At 42.4% G+C, this 20,842-nt stretch overlaps 1 protein-coding gene and 1 pseudogene across 2 annotated transcripts; one reads left to right on the top strand and one right to left on the bottom strand.

Annotated features, from left to right (window-relative positions):
- Positions 1-11,591: 11,591 nt before the first annotated feature.
- NEK2 (NIMA related kinase 2) lies at positions 11,592-20,456 on the bottom strand. 2 transcript variants are annotated; one of them, XM_005523352.3, is made up of 9 exons: positions 20,303-20,456; positions 19,910-20,127; positions 18,593-18,830; positions 17,793-17,875; positions 17,415-17,541; positions 16,427-16,646; positions 15,428-15,482; positions 15,275-15,345; positions 11,592-12,827 (listed from the first exon to the last, which is right to left on the bottom strand). In XM_005523352.3, the coding sequence occupies exons 1-9, from the start codon at positions 20,396-20,398 to the stop codon at positions 12,601-12,603; spliced, it is 1,335 nt and encodes a 444-aa protein (XP_005523409.1). In that variant the 5' UTR covers positions 20,399-20,456; the 3' UTR covers positions 11,592-12,600. The 2 variants fall into 2 exon arrangements, with proteins under 2 accessions (XP_005523409.1, XP_014108319.1); XM_014252844.2 differs by having other exon boundaries at positions 16,436-16,646.
- The window catches only part of LOC106628194 (uncharacterized), a 30,207-nt pseudogene continuing 29,804 nt past the window's right edge, over positions 20,440-20,842 (top strand).

The following is a 20,842-nucleotide window of genomic DNA, read 5'->3' as shown; positions in this document are numbered from 1 at the left end:
TTGCCTTTATTACACAATAAATACTGATGCTTTGACTTGGAATGTGCTGCAATCCCAACTCTGAGACCTGCTGGACACTGCTGCTTTTCCCAGATGCCACACGTGGCCTTCACATAAGGATGGAGACATGAAAGCCTCTTTTTAAGGATCAATTATATTTGATGTTTGTCAAATCATATCCCAAGGCAGTAAACATAGGTTATGTTCTGTAGCTGCATCTATTAATTTTCAGAACTGCCTTCTACAGAGGCCATTTTGTTCTCAGGTTAAGATGGTCCAACTAAAAGCTGGTTCCAAACTGGGCCACTGCAAGTTCCTTTCAGAAATTTTATTCCTGCTCCTAATCAGGCCTCAGATCTAGCAATCAGGGTGTGTGATGCCATGAGGGGCATCAGCTTTGCCTGCCAGTGCAACCAAAAACCAAATTCTTTTTCATTTTCATTGCTTTTCAACCAGTTCAGTAAGCTAATCCTATTTACCTAGGGCAGCAGGATTGCTAGAGCTGACACACAGGACCATGTAATTGGGGCAGGGAAAAGAGTATGACTGTATACTGGCATCTACTGATGCTGCTCATGAAACCACAGCCTCAACTGGACAATAAGGGAGGAATTCATGTTTGGAAATTGGTAGCTGATACACAAACATCTTGTGATCACCTTTAGAGTCAGCAGAGATCTAATCAGCTTTGTCACTGTAGTCTGCAACAATGTGGTTTATCTCCTCCTACAGTGCTGTGTAATTGATTAGATGAGTTCCAGCCTTAGAGTGCGCATTTCTGTCCTGGATTATAAAGAAAGCTGGTGTAAATTGCTTAGATTAGGTCAATGGGTAATGAAGTGGCTCCTGCCCCCACTGTTGGTTTTGCCCACTATAAGACAAGGATTTTCCTTATTCTTTCATTAAAGAACATGAGCTAAGTGAGTTCTTTAATGTCACAAACTGAGTAATGCCAGCAGGAAGAGTAGAATCCAGTGGCCTGTCCTGCCAAGACCAATGGTTATACCAACATGCTAGAAATGTCATGTTCAAGGCTGCGTCTCCAAACTAAAATTCACAGGCATAGATAGCATCAGCCCTGGGCAGTTGACAGTTGCCTCAGAAGCAAACATAAAGGGTGGCTGCTTTTGGAAAGCAGGTCATTTATGTACATGATTAGGCACAGAAGAGCCTTACTTGGAGCATGAGGTTTCAAAACACCTTCATCCAAATCTTATGAGCTAATTCCATACAGTTCATTATCAATGGCTATTTGCATAGCAAAAGAGTGACTGTGAACATTATTTCTTGCAAGCTTTATTTGTGTTACCCTGCTTTATATCTAGCCAGATGTTTCTACCTTAATGTTTGGGGAAACAGGGGTTCATGTCAGCATGGGTGGATTAAATGATGTTCTACAGCAGCTGCAGAGTCAATGGAGGGAACCCATTTCTATCACTGCTAAGATGACAAAGCAGTTGTTAAACCCAGCAGTTACAGGGCTGGCCCAGGAAGGACTTGTCAGTCAAGTTTCCAAGTAATCTGTTTGTGAAATACGTGTTCCATCTCCCTTATTGACTAACAATGTATATTATCTGGTTAGTTAACTGTGGGGATAAAGGTCTTTTTTCATGTCATTTGTCAAGCTCTTGTGCAAAAAGTTGCTGCTAAACTGTGAATAACCTTAGAATCCTGAACAGTGCCAACTAAAGTTCTAGGAATATGCTTATTCAGTTTTTTACTAGACACATAAAATAGACAAACTTTGTGTCTTTGCCAATTAGATAAACCAGGGTCTACCTCTTTCTTGGAAATTTCCCTAGAGAAAGATATTCTCCTTGTAAAAAGAGAAATATAAAAATAAGCCAATTATATATTTGAGGAGCAGTAACATATTGTTGTTAAAGCTCCAGTACATGCATTTTGTAGCACCATGGTTATATAAAATCACCATAGGCATTATCAAAACACTTATAGACACTAACTGTTAAAAATGAATGAATTAGGAGATCTTTTTTAAATTGATCTTCAAAGCTTCTATGTTGTTGGTAATTATATGCAACACCTTTGTATCTAATCAAAAGCAGGAAAAATGTTTAATGGAGAATGATTCATGGAGACTTGTTTACAGCCTATAAGCACACAGAAAGTCAGCCAATTGTGTTTGTGTGTTCACATATCCCCAAGGAGTCGTAAAAGGCTAGGCTGACACAGTCCTACATCCCAGTGGACTGCCCTCTAGGACACTGTGTGGGTGAACAAGGGTTTGGGTGTGCACATGTGGCCGCTCCTGAGACCTTCTGTATGGCAATATGCAAGCACTGTGTAGGCTGGGAAATGTTACAGGAGGGAGAGGAGGAGCTGCTTGTTCTCTGTCATTATAATTTTACATTGTCATACGTGATGAATTCCTGGAATTGGCTCTGGCCTTATCAAGCAGGTGGGGCAGCAAGAGCCCAGCACTTCCTACCAGAGCGGGTAGCATGAGTGAGCCTCCCCTCTGCTGAGATGATTCATCTGAGCCCCACATACCACAGCGTCCTCCTGACCTCCTTAGTCTCTCTCTGACCTGCTGTGAAGTGTGTCACACAGCCTGCTTGTGCTGGTTGGGACGGTGACAGAGATCCCAGTGTATGGATGGGGAACTCTGGCAGCCAAATCCCAGTGCTCGGCATGCCCATGGCAGGGACCACCCAGTTACAGGAGCCCAGTGCTGTTCCCTCTGACTGACAGGCCCCAGTGTAACCCCAGACTTGGAGGCAGCCCAGTTTCATGTTTCTGTCTTATCTGCTTTACCCAGAGAGGGAACCCTCTGGGCCAGCAGGATAGCACATGTGCCTGGGGACCCTCCCGCCTGCAGCACTGCTACCAGCTCCCCTTCCTCACTCCTGCACAGGTGCTTATCTGAGACAGCTGGAGCCTTTCTGGGGGAATGGTCACCTCCAGCTCTTCCTTTCAAGATTGGCTGCACAGCCTTTGGGTGTGCCTGAGTGCCATGATCAGCAAGGTCTCCACATAGCCTTTTGAAGCCACCAAGGTGCAAACCAGCTAATGATTAAACCTGCTTTCTTGGTTTTACTGCTGGAGAAATGCTTCTGTGGCAAAGCACTGAGGAGAGTACAATACTCCTTTCACATCAAAAGAATATGCAGACACCCAAGGTAAATACTGGCCTGCACTGAGCACACTTCTTTCTGTGCTGCTATCTATTTGATAGTTTCAGTGAACTGAGTTCCTCAGCCCTCTAAAGAGTTCTCAGCACAGTGGTCGAACAAACAATGTAGTTTTCTTGGTTTTATTTGTTTCAGTAAAAAAAACCAAAACAACAGTGTGACTGAAAAATACAAAGGAAATGGAGCAGACAGTCAAGAAGGAACGAAGACAGCAAGAGGGAAAAGAAAATCAAAAGCAAGTAATTGGCAGGGTTAGAATTCGTTATTTATACTAATTCCAAAGTTCTTGCTTCCTTCTGCCAGCCTCATTCGATTGCTGGGCAATAGGGACAGTTTCTTTGGGTTTTCCTTTAGTTAAAATGATTTGTTTATAAGACATATTATTTGTAATAAACATAAGTATCACTTTGTAAAAACATTCTTCTTCAGGAAGTAATAAAGCACTTGCTCAGTTTAAAATGTGTCCTCAAGTGTTTTTGCTGGATGGGTGTCATACCCATGTGTCTTGACTCCACTGAATCATCCCCAGAGAGAGTAGAAATGAGGGATGGTGGGGAAAGAGATTTGGAAACAAATAAGCACTCTAAATCATAAGGACAGGACTTTGTGTGCAACCAGGCCACAATAGCATCAATAGCTCCCACAGGGCCAGAATTCCTCCTGCATTTACCATCCAAGGACAAAACCTAATAATCTCACCCTCACATTTCCTACTGCAGCAACTTCCCTTGGTAGTTTACAAACCTCAGTTCAGCAGTGTCTGATGCATGGCAGATGTCTCTCAGAGCTGTGAAGCCCCCATACTGTCATTTTTCTGATGTCACTCATGCCTCAAACTTAAAGGACTTACCAGCAGGGGATGGGGGAAATGCATTTGTCAACAGCTTTTACTACAATAGTTCTTAGTGGGACTTATATTTTGTGAAAAAGAACAGGTTTTCTTAGGAGTTCTCCATCCTTTGTAGATGCTCTAAGAGAGATGAAAGAAAATTTACAGAAAATCTTGGGGGCAGGTTCTGAAATTATTGCTCAAAGGCTGATCGTTAGGAGCTGTGGCTTTGATATAAGTTTAAACCCTGACTCAGAGATTCTCACATCAGGGACTTCTACCTAAATTGTGTACTGTCTTTTTGAAATCTATCCAGGAGTGATGGAAAGGTTTCAAGTTGTGGGGAAGCCATCTCTTTCCTCAGTATCTCAAGCCCTGCAGTCTTGCTGTCCCCTGGCTGCCAGTGTCTTCTGGCAAGAGCAGCCCCAATCACTCAGGTCCACACACTGGAAATGTTTCAGAAGTAGATAAATAAAACATTAATGATGATCAATGTAAGAGAAAATCCAGAAATAATACACTGCAAAGAGATGACCCTAATTAACAGCTGAAGGACTTTTTATTATGGACTTTTTATTATGATGTTAAGCCCAAATGTTTATAAAAAGTTTCTACATAACTCGCAGAGGAAGATGTAATTATGAAATGGGTACTAAATTAGAATTCCCAATTATAACCCGTGCCTTGAAAACGTGGAAGTTACAAGTTACATGGAAATTCTTTGCTTCCAATGATGCTGAATTAGGGTTAACATTTCTACCATTGCAGGGAAATTACAGTGAAACCCCGAGTACCTGTGAAGAAAGTACCATTGTTTTAACATCCACTCTCCCTCCCATTGTCCCAAGGGACAATTAGCTTAGACAAAATTTTAAAAATGGAAAGCATATCAAATATGGTCTTTTGATACCTCCTCAGTAATCTATGTAAAATTACCTATAATTGTTCTTCCTCTTTCTTGAAGAAGTAACCACTTCATAAAACACATAAGTAAGAGACACTACTCAGAGCAACCTAGATGAGGAAGCAGAGCACATACAGACAGGCTCACCTTGTTAATTCATAGTGAACTTCCTCTCATCAGTTACTGGGCTTAATTTAAGTAATAAAATGGGTTGGATTTTGCCACAAAGACATTTTCAGTTTACCTTGTGGTCTGTGTTGGTGTTTTGAGAGGGACTCAATAGCTGTGCAAAGACAACATATCACCATGGGGTTGTTTCTTCTAGCTACATGCTTGAAACAGACCAAAATCTCACTGCCAGCTAATGCAAATCATAAATAGGAATTTTCTTAGAATAACTCACAGGTGGAGAAATGTCTGGTACATGCATTTACTTAATTCTTTATTATATTATATATTTACACTACATACATGTATCTACTAGACATTATATTTTGTATTTTAATATTTGCATCCATATGTTATATATTTATACACAGAATATAATATTATATGTTACATATTATGTTCTTGCTTATTTCATGCATTTATTATTACTTATTACTTGCCAAGGACAGGAAGGAACCTGACTGCTAATCATGGGTCTTAATGCAGTTGGGGACATGTGGAGTGAGGCTGGGTTCATGTCCCATTCCTCAGCACTGCTGGGGCTGGCACAGCACAGGAAGATTTACAGCATGGTAAGGAGTCCTCCTGGCATTAAAGAAGTGAGCAGCTCCTGTTCTTACAGGCTGTGTCACCAGGGAGAATGAGCCTGTAAATATGGGAAGATGATCATTGTTCTGTGTTTGGTTACTAACATGGAGAGTAGGAGACAATTCTGTGTTTGCATATACTGAAAGCTGTCCACTGCAAAGACTTGGTTTTATTCAGTGCTTTCCTTGTCGATGCTTCTGATTTTCTGTAAGAGAACAATTGGTGATTCTACTATAAGATCACTAAAAAATATTAATTCACACCCCAATATTGTGAGATACTGGATTAGGACTGAAGTTGGCAGCATATTTGGTAGTACATGTTTTTATAATAATAACAATAATAAATCCGTGCAAAACATTCACAGTTTTTCTCCGACTTCGTACCAATTGTTTACATACAGTGTATCTTATCCACTACTAATTAGAGAGAATTAAATAGCATTATTCAGTATGTACAGATCTCAAAATGCTTCATTTCAGCATAGTAGTTTCTTCAATCCCACTTTCTAAAGGTAGGGGTTTGAGGGGGGAGGGAGGTGGCTCTCTTTGGGTTGGTTTTGTTTGTTTGGTTGGTTTTGGGGTTTTTGGTTGAGATGTTTCGGGGATTTTTTGAGAAAGTTGTGAGTTTTCCCAAGCTGAAGATGTGGAGAAACAGCCCGATGAGGGATGCAGGGGCAGGACCTGCAGAAAGGTTGTAGAATCAATTTCCATTTCTGACAGCAAGTCTTGCACACAACTGAGGCAATGCAGATATGGCAGGCCAAGCATGAAGTCTGCAAATCACAGCAATAATGCTTACCGAGATGATCTCGGCAGCAAGTGCTACTTCACTTCCATGAAAGTGGCTTTGAAGATGGAATATAAACTGAAAAAAAATTAAAAAAAAAAGAAAAAAAGTGACCAGTAGAGCATCTGCAGCATCATCAGCCGGAGCAGTGACTCCCGAGCGGTTTTCTGCCTCCTCTCCTCTCGTTATCCCGCTCATCCCTCCCATGCCCTCCCCCTGGGCCCCGCCGCGGTCTCGGCTCCGCCGGGCTCTCCCCGGGGCGCTGCGGGGTCACTGGGGGCCGTGGAGCTCCGGGCCCGGGGAATGCCGACCACTGGCGGGGCCGGGCAGGGGGACGCCGGAGCATCCCCTTTGGGGGGTGGCAAGGGGATCCGGACCCCCGGGGCAGCATCAGCCCCGCTGACGGCATCGCGGTCCCCTCCTCCCCTGGAACCGGTGCTGCTCCTACAGCGTCCTTCTGTGGCTTCCGAGGCCGTCGTGAGGCTCCTGGATTAGTGCGAGCTCCCCGACGGCTTCGTGCTTGTGATGGACCATCCAGAGTGCACCCAGGACTTCTGGGATTTCCTGGAGGAGTAGGGATTCCTTTTTTGTTTTCAGTCGCAGAAGGATTTGGGCTGTTCTACTCCCTTATTCAGCTTTGGCCTACGATATTTTTTCTTTGCCAATACATGTGTAGGGGGTAAGGGGATAAAAGCAGGGTTTTCCCTACTCAACTGTCCCCTTGCAGCACCAGAGGTTTTCTTTCACAACCCAAAATTTGTAAACAAGACTCAGGCACTGGTGAGAAGGCAGTGGGAGTGCCTTGTGCCACCAGTGCAGCCCTGACATCCCCAGGGATGCCCGGACAAACGAGGGTTTGAGAGGGAGCAGCATCCACCTGATGAGCTGTGCCTGTGTCCTGCGGGAATGCCAAAGTACAGCCCTCCAGAGTGGATCTGCTTCCGCTGCTACTGTGGCCATTCAGAGATGATCTAGACCCTGGACATCCTGCTGGACAACGTGATCTGTGGGGACCTTCCTGCCAACAGCAATGAGGACATCATCCAGGGCTGCCTGTTCTTCACACCACAGGACTCTTGGGGTAGGTAGGTACTTGGCTTCATGGCACAGAGCAAATAACAGCGCTGGAAGGGTGCAGGGTGACACACGAGCATCCCGTTCTTGCATCTCTGGAGAAAGTGGCACATACCCTCTGTCCTGCTCTTCTCCAAAATGTAGAATTGATTAGGGCGCTTGGGTGCAGCTCTGAGAAGCCCCAGTGTGGCCTGCGCACTTGGGGGCACTGGGGACACTGGGAAAGGGTGCACAGTTGTTTTCTTCCACTGACCAGCAGTTTCTGTCTTCTCTCCCTCTCCCTGGAGTGCCAGCACCTCAAAACATCACTCAGCCTGTGAGTTTGAAGGAAGGGGGTTAGGAGAAAACACTTTTTATGAGGATGAACGCTTTATTCACAGTCAAAAATAAACTTTATGCTTTTGGTCCCCCTTCCTCCAAGGCAATTTTTTGTGTCCTTGCTCACTAGCTTTATTGCAGTTAGGAAGGGGGTTAGGCAACCCAAAGAATGAATCAACAGCCTCTGTTTCAAACTGCAGCAGCCACTTCAGTGACCCTGAACTGCCACCCAGGCACACATGTGAATGTGAAAAGCAAGTGGGCTGCAGGGACAGAGATCTCCTGTGAGACCCCCTGTGAAAGCTGGGTGGAAATCAGAAGTGGCAAAATGCATTTCAGCTCAACCTCTGTCCAAATGGTTCATCTTCCACCTGTAGGCCCCTGCAAAATGGCCAGGCAAAGCTGGACTCTAGCAAGGTTTATTTTGGAGCGCTTTGTGCCCCCTGGCAGGAAAGTGATCAAGTAAACTATAATGTTTATTGATTGGAAAATGGATACTGAAGGGAGAAGGGGATTGTGGGAGACAGGGAAGTCTCTTGGGTCTCCTTTCTATCCCCAGGAGCTCCTCATGAAGAGAAATGCCTACCCTGGGTTTACACCTGACACCTCCCGATCCATCCACCCCTTCCCTCACTCGTGTCTGACCCATTCTGTGGACTTCATTAGCTGAACTAAGAGGAGTCCCAGTATCAATCAACACAGACCACAGAGAGAGGAACCCTGTGCAGTGAAGAAAGATTACAGATCTTACTTCAGGGGTAGAATTTGAGAATTGTATTTCTAAGGAGTTTACAATTTACTCTAGCAAACCACAAAACACTAAATATAGGCTATGAATCTTAAATGAAAAAAGCAGGAGGCGTGACAGCACAGGGATCAATAAACCAAAGGCCCTGGACCACAGGGATACCCTGTAAGCCCTAAACCCCTGGCAATCTATGGCAAGCTCTGAAGGCTAAACAATCGACCCTAAGCAATAACCACTAAAGCTGAATGAAAATCTGGAAATGCTGCTACTGATGTTTTACAACTCTTGTAGAGGTGGAGAACATGACAGAGAACAGTGGGTTCTGGCTGTCAGATTGTTTTTGAGAAGTTTTATATGCTATTATACCTAGATTCTATTAACACCCCATGCGGGGGGTTACTGGATCTCCAGCACAGCATCAGCTCCACTGATGGCATTGTGGTCCCCCCACATATTTTCCACATCCCTTTGGTGGAATGGGTGATGAGCAACAGCCAAAGGTCTGCCACAGCTGGAGAAATACAGATTTACCACTGCGGAGAAGACCCTTCTGGGGTGCAGGGGCCGCACAGAGACCCAAAGAGGAGGAGACTCAGAAGTGGCATCTTCCACTTTTATGAAGAAGTTTGATGGTCCTCTATATTTATGTCTGATTTTCATTTTTTTATCTGCCCAGCCAGACAGCCCTTTCACACTGTTTTAAGTGCTGTTCAGCTGGCTGCAGAGGTTACAGGGCATGACAGCTGAAAATCAGGAGACTAGTCAGTATTTTTCAAAGAAAATACAACTTTCCCTCCAGGTTATCCTTGATGTTCTTATGCATATAAAACTTCTGCAACTCCAGAGGTGCTCACAACTAATCATATTATTAAAATTCCTGACATCTGTATTAAACATTAATTAATTTCTCTCACAACATTCCACAGTGTACACCATTATTATAATCCTATAAGGCTTAAGCTGTACCATGTCCATATGCACACTTTTCCCTTCCCTTCTAAGACATTAGTATATCCATCAGCATGATGGCAATGTTTTGGAAGTACTCCATAAGCAGTCACCATTCCCATAAATGTTCTATTTGTGAATGTTCTATTCCCTGAATATGTTTGAAAAGTGCATTCTGAGTGTGATTCCAATGCTACACACGTTCTATTAGAAAAACAATTACGCCCTTGTAGGAAAATGTGAGTTTCAGGATTTCAAAGCAAAAATCCTGAGAGAACGAATACCATCTCCAGGATGCCTTTTACTATGTTTGGCACATCTTGGTAGGAAGTTCTTATTTCAAAAACCTCAAGAAATACTACATTTATCATATTAGAATGATAATACTTCAAGAAGACACTGTAAGAAATGCAGTTAAGCAGCTTAATGCTACAGTTGTCACCTAAGCTGTTCTCATTTATTACTGCCATTGTGATTGATACAGTTTGCACTCTCTGTAGCACTTCGGATTCATAACAGCATAGTTGTTAACCAGGACCTTGATTCAGCTATTTTTATAATGCATGCATAAAGATGCAAAATGGAAAATCGGAGATAATTATAATTAATTGCACCAGCAAGTACTAAGGCAGCCGTAGCCAAAGAAAGTCAGCATCTTGCAGCAACGTGCTTAGAACAAAACAGGTAAAAAGAAATGTAAATAAGATATTAGGTTCTGGATGAATGTATAATAGAGGAAGTTCTTATAAATGACAAGGCAACGGCGCCATCTTGAGGTTACTAGAGAATTAAAGAGGAAAGCCACAGACGGTGCTCTCAAGGCATTTTACTTTTAAATGCAGAAATGTGTGTTCCAAGAGAAGAAATAATACTCTCAAGCCATTTTCTTACCTTGGTCGTGTTAAAAGCAAAGCATTTGTAAACACCAGCCCTTTCACATGATTGGATGGATGGAGCAGCTCCCTTATGAGGAAAGGTTAAGAGAATTGGGATTGTTCAGCCTGGAGAAGGCTTTGGGGTGACCTAACTGTGGCCTTCCAGTACCTGGACGGAGTCTAGACGATGGCAGCTTGTTTACAAGAGCACGCTGTTACAAGACAAGGGGGAATGGCTTTTAACTGAAAGGCAGTAGGTTTAGATTAGATTCTAGGAAGAAATTCTTTGCTGTGAGGATGGTGAGGCACTGGAACAGGTTGCCCAGAGAATTTATGGATGTTTCCTGGGTGGTCCCTGGTAGTGTTCAAGGCCAGGCTGTGAGCTCTGAGGCACCTGATCTAGAGAAGTGTCCCTGTCCATGGCAGTGAGGTTGGAAGCAGATGAACTGTAAGGTCCCTTCCAACCCAAACCATTTTGTGATGCTATGAATATGGAATTTCATGAATCAGTATTATTTTCTTGGCTACTTGTTTTCCTCCTTTCACTGACACCTGAGTTTTACAGGCAAAACATTCTTGAATCCTTTGTATTTTTTCCAATTGTACTAACACCACTGTGCATCTCACCCTTTAATGTTTTATGGGTTAAGCCATAAAGATCCACGAAGGCCAGAACTGCATAGCAGTGCAATGCAGTGATTGAGGCATGGAACAGAAAAACCTGAGTGAGCAAAAATGGTGACAAAGCAGGGATTTACCCTTCACATACGTGTGAGAAGCTTCAGAAATATGATGGAATGCAGAGGAAAGCTGCACTGATCCACATGGCACATTCCCACCACACCTAGTGCTGGGGAATGACCACCAAAACGTTGTTAGTTTTAGATCAGCAAACAAAATAGTCATGTCTAATTCTTTTAAGCAAAGGTTGTGGTGAAAACAGCAACCACTCTGCAAGCAAATGTTAAGTTCTGCTGGTTGTTAAGAATCTGCTAGAGCAGATTGTTGTTGGGTTACACAAGTACTTCTTTCCTGCAAATCAGAATGATTGAGGTTGGAAGAGACCCTTAAGATATCTACTATGTCAAATTAAATTGATGTTTCAATGAAGATTCTTTTATGAACTAAAAACCATCTAGAATACCTCCTCAGATAACATTCATAGCCCAGTAAGGAAAGAGATGTTTTGAAAACAAGCTGTTTTCTAAGAATGTATGTTTTATGACATTTCAATCCAGAAAGAAAAAAAAATCTTCATATAAAACATATGCCAGTTTCAAAGGATATTTTAAAATTCATTGAGTCTGAGTTTATGAAACTTACACCACCTTAAGTGAGCAACTCCTACACCAGCAGGGAATTGTAAAGGGTAAGATGGAGATACCTCCTAAACTTCAAGAAAATAAGGTTTTACTATTTAAAGGACAACTGCCCCACCCCAAAACACAGATGCCAATATGCTGGATAGTGTCCCATCCTAGACAGCAGTCTCAGGGGATCAGTTTATAATACAGTTTCAAGGCAAGGCAAAGAAGTTGTTATTTCAAATGCCATACCCTGACGCAGGTCTTGTAGGAGGATGGACAAAGCATTCAGCTGCTCAGGCAGGAAAGGAATATAAACCCAGAAATTACATTATTTTGACCCATCCCACTCATTAGTCAAAACATAACATTAAAAGTAACCTGCTTTGATAAGTCACTTACTTAGTAGGAAGAGATGCAAAAAATCTTTGTGCTTTTTTGTTATAAAATATTTACAATTGCAGAAAAGAAGGCACTGTTTTCCCACATATACAGAATATCACTTCCTTTATCAACAACTGTGCATTACATACAGCATCATTTTAACCTATAGACTATGAATCTCTGTACATTTTTCACCTGAAAAGTTTTCCACATCAGATTTTAAACAAATAATTTATATATATTCATTCTTTATATTTTCAGAAATGTATGGTAAACAGGAGGACCAAAATATTTTTCTTTAAGAATACAATTAATTCAATTTGTTTTATTTGGTATCAAAAGTACCTATTTTCATCATAGAGCATCTTATGCATTTATCATAAACTACCTATCATAAACTAAGAGTTTGTACAAGTGTAAAAATAATTCTTCAGTAGGTTCTAGCTTAAGAGAGGGAGGCACAAGTATCTGCCTATACATTTAATCTTCTTTTCAAAGATAAATATATCTGTTACAGTTTCAACGCATGCCCAAGATTTGTCTGCTCTTTAGTTGATAGTTTTTTTCCAGTTCAGCCAGTGCTTGAGCTCGTAGATTTGCAGCATAGAGACGACTTTTGAGATCAGAGCTTTTCCCTTTGGAAAGGAAATAGTTTTCCATATTATGAGGAGACACAGCTTTCTCTTCACTTCCATCAAGGAGTGAGTTCTTCTTGGTTGTAGAAAGGGGAAGCAGGAGTGCGTTATCTTAAGAAATCAAAAAGTACTGCATTAGTGCATCTTCCAGCATTTATTGCCTTTAACCCTGGTGCCCATTTTGTCATCTACCTATGGCTTTAAGTGATCTAATTAAACGCATCTCAGTTATTAGCAACAATTCTTTTCTATTTTTTGAGGGGAAAAAAAATTGAAAACAAGCCTTTTAAATTATGGTGGCTAAAGGATATATGTCAGAGTAGTTTTTAGGGTGCACCTCCCAATACCTAAGGAAAGATTAGTTGATTCAGAAGAAAAGACATGATATTTCTTCTTAAGGACAGGAATTAAAAAAAAGCAACATAAGCCAATTTCAAAAGAAAATGCAGAATGAATTTTCAGCTTCTCAGCTTAATTTTTTTGAAAAACCTTGCCTTTGCATCCTTTCCAGTGGTCTTTGTATTTTACCCACATTGTTCCAACTCTATCCTTATAATAAGTCACTGGGGTACAAAATTAGGCTCTGACTTGATGAGTAATAAGTTTAGATGTATTAAAAATTAATAAGCTACTTTCACTGCAGCCTCTAGAACAGGAATTTTCGTAGTGTGTCCTACAGCGTGCCACTATCAAAAGGCAGTTACTGACTCAGGAGTAGAACAACTGCCATCAAAAGCTTTTGTAACACCTGAGTTGCCTCACATAAGAGCCAACTTCACAAGGCCCAACTTAAGGTGTGATTTTTATTTAATCAAAGGTCTAACTATTCTAATCTTAACACTGAAGCCTTAATTGTCAATTTATGAGGCTACAGCAAGAATGCAGGAAGCATAAAAGAGCAAGAAGGAATTTAAAAAGCAAGAAGGAATTAAAAAAGCCAGCAAATATTTCAGCATTGTTTAGCTTCATTACTGTAAGTCAGATCTGTTTTAACATTAAATGGTTCACTAAGAAAAATCCCTGCAAAAATAGCATCGTGTCTAGGACACTGTCTTAAAATCCAGGATTTTTTGTATTCCATTTTACTGTCAAAGTGAACCACTCAATGGACTTCTCCTAGAAGTTAGGGATCTAAGAGATGTGTGAGATGCAGTCCAGTAATATTTGAGCAACTGAAAATGCAAGCAAGCAATCTTGGTACCACTATTGGAGAAACATTCCATTTGTATGAGAATAGGCATAATTTTAGACAGTGTTACAAGAGAACCATAGAATGAAATGGAAGAGCAGCAAGTCACATGCTCTACAGATAGTTTTTACAAACCTGACCAAACCTTGCACTATGTTCACTTTGCATTATCTAGCTTGAGGTATTAACCATCCAAACTGGTTTTGCCTATCCTCAAAAACTAATATGGTAGGGTCAAAATATCATGCAAATGGATGGGAAATGCAGAAAAGAACAGAAGTCAGAGCTAAAGCTCATTTGCCTTCAGTCATCCAATTTTAGATGCAACATCAGAAAGCCAAAAGCAAGTTTGTTCTCAAATTCTTTAATGTGATGATGTCAGACAAGATGTTGAGAGACGGGTGGAATTCTCAAAGTTGACAGAAATGTTATAAACTGCTCAAGGAGCACTCACTTTCTAGGGACATTTTACTTGTGTCCTTTCCTGCTCTGATAGGCAGTTCTTGAAAAAAAAAAAAAAGCTACTTCAGTTTTATTTGGTTGGGAGGCAGGAACATGCTTATCCTGCTTTATCAGACCAAAACTAAATGAAGAGTGTTACTGCATGTTAAAGAGTGTTCACATGGCTTTGTTCTAGAGCATGACTTCTGACGCATCCCTTCATTATTCCTACCACTATTTAAAAAGGCATTTAGATACTTGAATATTATTTTTAGTAATAAAATATGGGAGCAATTAACAGATGATACCCTTATGATAGCAAAGGCTGAACAACCAAGGGCCAAGTGAGTATAAAATACTACTGTAAAACAGACTGTACTAGAGGCAGTCAGGAAGTATTTTAGTACATTTCCAAATATGAGTTTCTTTATAATAGCAATGTGTATTCTTCATAGTTTATATGATGCACCCACCAGTCACAGCTGGGTTCCTTGCAACAAATAGTATTTCCCACGTTAAAGCTTTTGGGGGTTTAATGAAAGCTGAATTTATTAGAAATGTGCAATTTTATTAGAATTAATTAAATTAAAGATCTGTAAAAAGACATCCATACATAAAATAAGTGCAGCTCTGAGAAAGGTTTGGGTTACAAGGAGGCACTTCCCTTAGCTCACCACAACAACCTAACCTCTCAGACAGCACAAGGCTGCAGTGCAAACAGTGCTAACACAGACTTTTGGCTGAGCATCACTCATTAAGTCCTTTTGCAAAGCAGAAAATCAAAAGTCTTTTCTCAACCATGCAGCCATAACTGGGCTTTGCCGTGCCCCAAGGGGACTGTGCCGAGCATGCTGAGCACCAGGGACTTTCTTCAGTTCACACCAGCCTACATGGACCTTTGCAAGTGCCTTCTTGCGTATTTGCATACCTGGACCTTCCGCACACGTTACCTCCCGCTGCTCCTTGTGGAGATTGTACCTCTTCAGCAGGTTTTCAGCTCTGGATTGGGAAGAGAAGTTTAAGCTTTTTGTTGTATGACTGTAGAGTTTCTAATATAGACTACTATAGGTTAGTAAGATACCTAGAAAGTTTGTCCTCTGCCAGTCTCTCCCGAACACAAAGCTCCCGTTCTCTCTCTGGAAGTAGAAATACGGTAGTATGCAGTGTGAACATGTAAATGTTAGAGTGACTGTGCATGGTAGGCTTCTGTTACAGGGAAAGACAGCAGTAATAGCCAGTCAGATGCACCCACACTTCTGATTCTATGGCTCTAAACAAAGGTAACTGCTGCGTAGATACATCTTTATCAATGCACTAATCAAGCACTGACAAGTACTCTGAAATGCCAGGCATACTTCTGTCCCAAACTCTGACACGTCTGCAACATAACAGATAGATAGCAACTTTCTATTATGCACATTAACTCATGGCACACATGACAACAGATTTAAATATTTATATACCAGATATTATAATTCAGCTATAATTAAACACTGCTCACAACAGTAGCAGCTGTTACTCAGGTTCATACATATGGCTAAAAACTGTATTGCAGAGACTACTGCATATGAAGAGAGATATTTTATGTGGGCAGGAAATGCCAGCACCTGAGGACCAGCCATCTACAGACTCAGGTAAACTACCTGTGGGAGTGCAGCTTTTATAAAAGCAGTTGACAGTTTACTCAAAGATTTTTTTTTTTCCTCCAGCATCAGGCTCACCTTATACATGTTAGTATAGGCAATTTCTACTTGCACAGTAGGTGAAAAGCAACCTACACTGCACAGTGCAGACCCTACGTTTCTGTATACTTCCCTGCCACTCATGTTTAATAATCTTCCACAAACCAGACTTCCATATACAAACTGCCAATTCTATCTTAGTAACTTAAAACAGAAGCTAGTATAGCAGAGTAAGCCCTGAGCATTCTTGGTTTGGTCATTAGACAATTCTAGTGGTGAATGCAGGACTATAGTATCCTAGTGCATTAAAATGAGGGTTGTGAAAACTTTCTACTTTTTCTTCCTCCAACTGAATCAGAATCCCACTGCCACCCCCTTCCCAAAATGGAATAGCATACGCTCCAGACGTTGTTCTCTCTCTTTAATGGCTTGCTCTCGCTCCTGTAATTGTTGCTCCTTCCGTTTCAGCTCATTCACTGCAACATCTGAGTACTGCGGCCTTTCTGGCTCCCGTGGTCTCAAGCCTCTTCTATCAAAATTCTGTTTTAGTTCTTCTGTCACCACATTTTCTATCAAGGGGCGCTGCAGAATATCTTCAACAGAAGGTCGGCAGTAATCCTAAAGGAAAGACATTACCAACACGTTCCATCTGTAAAAAGAAACATTAAGGCCAGAGGTTCCCAAGCAAGACCAGCTGAGGTGCTACAAAGTGAAGGAGAAAATGGAGAAAACTGGAGTTAGGAAGCAGTAGCACAACCAGATGATAAAAGCTAAGGGAGGAGGCCATTACAAGCCTCCAGATCCAGAGCTGCAAGTCTGTCTCCCAGCACAGGGACCCTCTTCTTGCAGGGTCAGAAGGGCGTGGGTGAGCCTGCAGAGGCAGCTGTCAGCAGATTCCTCAGCTAATACTCTGCTGAACAATCCATACCTGCTGGAAGCTTGGGTGCTTATTGTAGCTCTGTTGTCCCATGCCATGTTCTTCTCAGCACCCCCACAGCAGCCATGGGGGGAACAAGCTATACATTAGCCATATAAAGTAAACCCCAAAATGAAGACAAAATAGCCCCTTTCAGCTTCCAAACACACTGGAACCATCTTAATGCTGAAATTCTAAGACCTCAATAAGCATGCAGTCAGGAAATCCCATGTAAGCTAATATTGAGGCAGCCTTTGGCATCCTGTGACCCTGGCATGACACCTGAGCTGCTGCCTTTGTTTGATGGACTCCAAGCACAACTCCTCCCTCCTTCCTCTACAAGTGACACTGCCAGTGACAAGGTGATAACAACCACTGCTTCAGATTGGTTTGTTTCATAATTGAGAAGGAAAACTAGTATTTCAGTACTAGCTCAAATTATAGCTGGAAAATTAGTAATTGGTTCTTACCTTTACATTCAGCATCTCTTTGAGAAGGTCATTCAGCTCATCTGAGTAACGATATGGTATTCGCCTGAACCTCCCTTCCTTTATCTTTTCTGCCAGCTCCTTTTGGTTGTAAGCCGTAAATGGAGGCCTGAAGAAGAAATTTTTTCTTGGATTCTTTCACTAGTTTTACAGGGCTTATTTTCAGAAAAAAAAAAAATATCAGACTATGAAGAAGCCCTGCAGTCAAGGTTTGTTTTGACTACCCAATGTCAAGATGAATAGAGAAATAAAAATCTAGGACTAGTCTCTGAAACCTTTAAGCTTTCATCTACAAAAAATACAATCACACCTACATTAGCAGTTATGTTTCCACATTTGTTATCATACCACCATACTTACGAAAGAGCACATAATTCATACACGAGACATCCCAGCGACCAGATGTCAGATTTTTCATTGTATGACATGTAGTTCATTTGTTCCTAAAGAAATAGAACAATCTTAGGTTTATTAACAAAGACATGGTTTCACTATTGCAGGATAATCAGCTACTATTTAAACCTGAAATAAACCGTAATATACTGGAACAACTTCTGATGTTCTAATATTCCATCTTAATTAATATCCGTATCTACTCTTACTAGAAGGATTTTAACTATTTGTGGCAGTACTACACTGTAGAAGATTGAAGTGTTCCACCCATCTTTAACTGATGCAACTCTGTGTGGGAAAGTTTTATGTTGACTGACAAGAAGTGCCCTGTACCAGGGAATAAGTCATTCCTCCTCGTTTCCACTACAAATTAAAATCCTACCATTACGAGGTAATTTAATAAGCTCCTTACGTTAACAGTGTGAAGCATAAAAGCTCTCTAACTTCCCTGTTCCTTTTCAATATACAATATTGAAAACAATAAACAATATTCTCCAACTACTCTAATGTCCCCAGAACAAAACTTATACAGTGAAGAGCAATTGTATTTAAAAGGAAATTGATTGTGTGGGGAAGAAAGGAGATGAAAATAACTGCAAAATAACCTTGTCTCCAGAACATACATACTCTATGAAAAAGAGTCACCTGTGTTTAAGGCCAATAAGGCTTCATTAAAACCTCCCCAATATCCATGGACTCTGAGAGCAACACAGCACACCTTGGAGGGGCGAAGGGGAAGATAACGTATCATAAGAGGGAGGTCTTACAGGAGACATGTAGTATGGAGTGCCAACAAACGTTGTGGCAAATTTGGTGTCATGGTGTAATATCCTAGCCAGTCCAAAATCTCCAAGTTTCACATTCTGTTTGCCATCTAGAAAGACGTTTGCTGGTTTCAGGTCACGGTGCACAGTGACTCCACCATCGCTCCGTCTGTGACACTCCTTCAAGGCCAATGTTAATTGAGTCAACACTCTGAGAACAAAGCTTTCATCCAAAAAATGCCTGAAAAATGAACACATGGTTTAATGTATTTTCTGAGCACACATCAGTTTGATTAGTCTCTGCCAGTTTTAGTTCCATAACTTTTTAATACTACTATCATAAAACACCACTGAAATAACCACTATCAGCAACAGGCATCTATATATTCTACTTTTTAAATGGATTTTTTTTAAAAAAAAGTCACAGCAAATATGTTAGAAGACATTGAAGCTTTCATTTCAGAATCCCTGCAGTATTTTTCTCCCCAAACCATCTAACAAACACATAGCATTTTCACTACTTACAACACAAATATCAATTTGATGTTTTTGTAATGAGATGTGCCCCTCTGATCACTTAAGATAATAACACTTAAGATAACAATACACTGCCACCTGTTAATAATGAGCAACTAGCCATTGCTCATCACAGCCAAAACACAGCTGATTTTTTTAATACAAACTTCCTTAAATGAAAACACTGATGCTGGGAGGCAGCTGCAGAACTGTTTTAGACTATCCCCACAAAGTAAAAGAGGTGTTGTCATGTATCTGTTTGACCTAAGAATGTGAAAACTAACATTATACTTAAGTAGGATACTAAGTCTAAGATTAGATCAAGCCTTATCAACTTGATGTCTCTCCAAGCTTTATATATAGGCAGATAAAACAGCTTTTCACATTGTGCTCAAAATCACTCCTCCCTTACACATTTTGGTGTTCTCATAAGACATAGGGTCTCAGGAGTCTTACTCATGGGGAAGGCCAGGACCCACGGAACAAGCTGCCTGTCAAAAAGAGCTGTGACCTCCTGGTTTATGTTCTCAACCCCATTCGTAGCCAGAAACCCCTCAACAGCTTCTGCCTCACACGAGAGCTCTGGGTTTTTTACTACTTCAGCACCAACATCCAATCCGGTGATGCCTTCACTAGCACAGTTCCCATCACTGTTGTAACCTTGTACAAAACCTTTCACATTTGAGAAGGGTTGTTGGGTCCAAGGAGTTAAACCGGAAACTGTTCAGAAGTTACAAGGTAATCTTCCCTTCCCTCTGGACTGTACAAGACATCCCAAATGCGCCACAAGCACATTTCACATGCCTTTCTTTCGCGCACTTGGCGATCAAGCCGGCCAGGTCTCCCCCATCGCAGTACTCCATGACGATGTACAGGGTGGTGCTGCTCCTGTCAATGATGCGATCGTAGTAGCGCACGATGTTCGGGTGCCGCAGCTCCCTCAGCAAGTTCACCTCCGACACGAGCATCTGCTTCTCCGACTCCGTCATCGCGCCATAGTCCAGCTCCTTCCATACCAAGATCTGCGGAGGCAGAAACATCCTGCGGAGTGACTGGGACAGCGGCCGGGGCCGCGCAGGGGGAAGAAGGGCTGCCACAGCCGCTCCCTCGCGTGTCGCGGAGAGCCGCCACCAGCGGGCAGGGACGCACGGCAGCAGCAAAGCTGCGCTACCCCCGCCGCCACCTCCTTCTCCTCACCTTGCCGTCGGCCTTGCGGCGCACCTTGCGGCACTTCCCGTAAGAGCCGGCGCCGATGGTGAGCAGCACCTCGTAGTCGTCGGGGCGGCCGGGCATGGCGGGCAGCGCACGGACCCCGCCGGGCCGCGCAGGCCCCTATGCTCGCGCCGCGCCGCTCCAACGCACCGCCCCGCCCGCCCATTGGCCGCGCCGCCCGCGCGCCCCGCCCGCCCATTGGCTGCGCCGCCGTAAACAGCGCCCGCGAGGCCCGGCGGGTACGGCCGTTACCGCCGGGGGCGGGGCCCGCGCCCATCGCGAGATCGGGACGGGGCCGCCCCTCGCCTCGCCCCGCCCCGCCCGGGGCTGAAGGAGGCCGCCTCCGCTGGGTGTCCTACTGTTTCCCTTGCTTTTCCCCGGCTTTTCCCCTTTGTCTTCCCTTCTTCCTGATTAGACAAATCACCGGGCCTGCAGGTATCAGTATCAACTCACATATTCAGAGCTTCTAGGAAGGGGCGGGTTTTTGCCATTAAAAATAACAGTCATCACCTATCCTGAAATGCT

This window comes from Pseudopodoces humilis, chromosome 3 (assembly GCF_049639895.1).
Source record: "Pseudopodoces humilis isolate 2021_Gansu_Grassland_sample_001 chromosome 3, ASM4963989v1, whole genome shotgun sequence".
In the NCBI taxonomy this organism is placed as follows: domain Eukaryota; kingdom Metazoa; phylum Chordata; class Aves; order Passeriformes; family Paridae; genus Pseudopodoces; species Pseudopodoces humilis.
This window is presented reverse-complemented; position numbering and strand designations above follow the sequence as displayed.

Bases quoted from the DNA above. Each gene is read 5' to 3' on its own strand.
- NEK2 (XM_005523352.3), bottom strand. From the start codon at position 20,398: ATGCCCGGCCGCCCCGACGACTACGAGGTGCTGCTCACCATCGGCGCC. The intron at 20,128-20,302 runs GTGAGGAGAAGG...CTGCCTCCGCAG, and splicing joins GCCGCAAGGCCGACGGCAAG to ATCTTGGTATGGAAGGAGCT. The intron at 17,542-17,792 runs GTAAGTATGGTG...TTTCTTCTTCAG, and splicing joins TATGAATTATGTGCTCTTTC to GCCTCCATTTACGGCTTACA.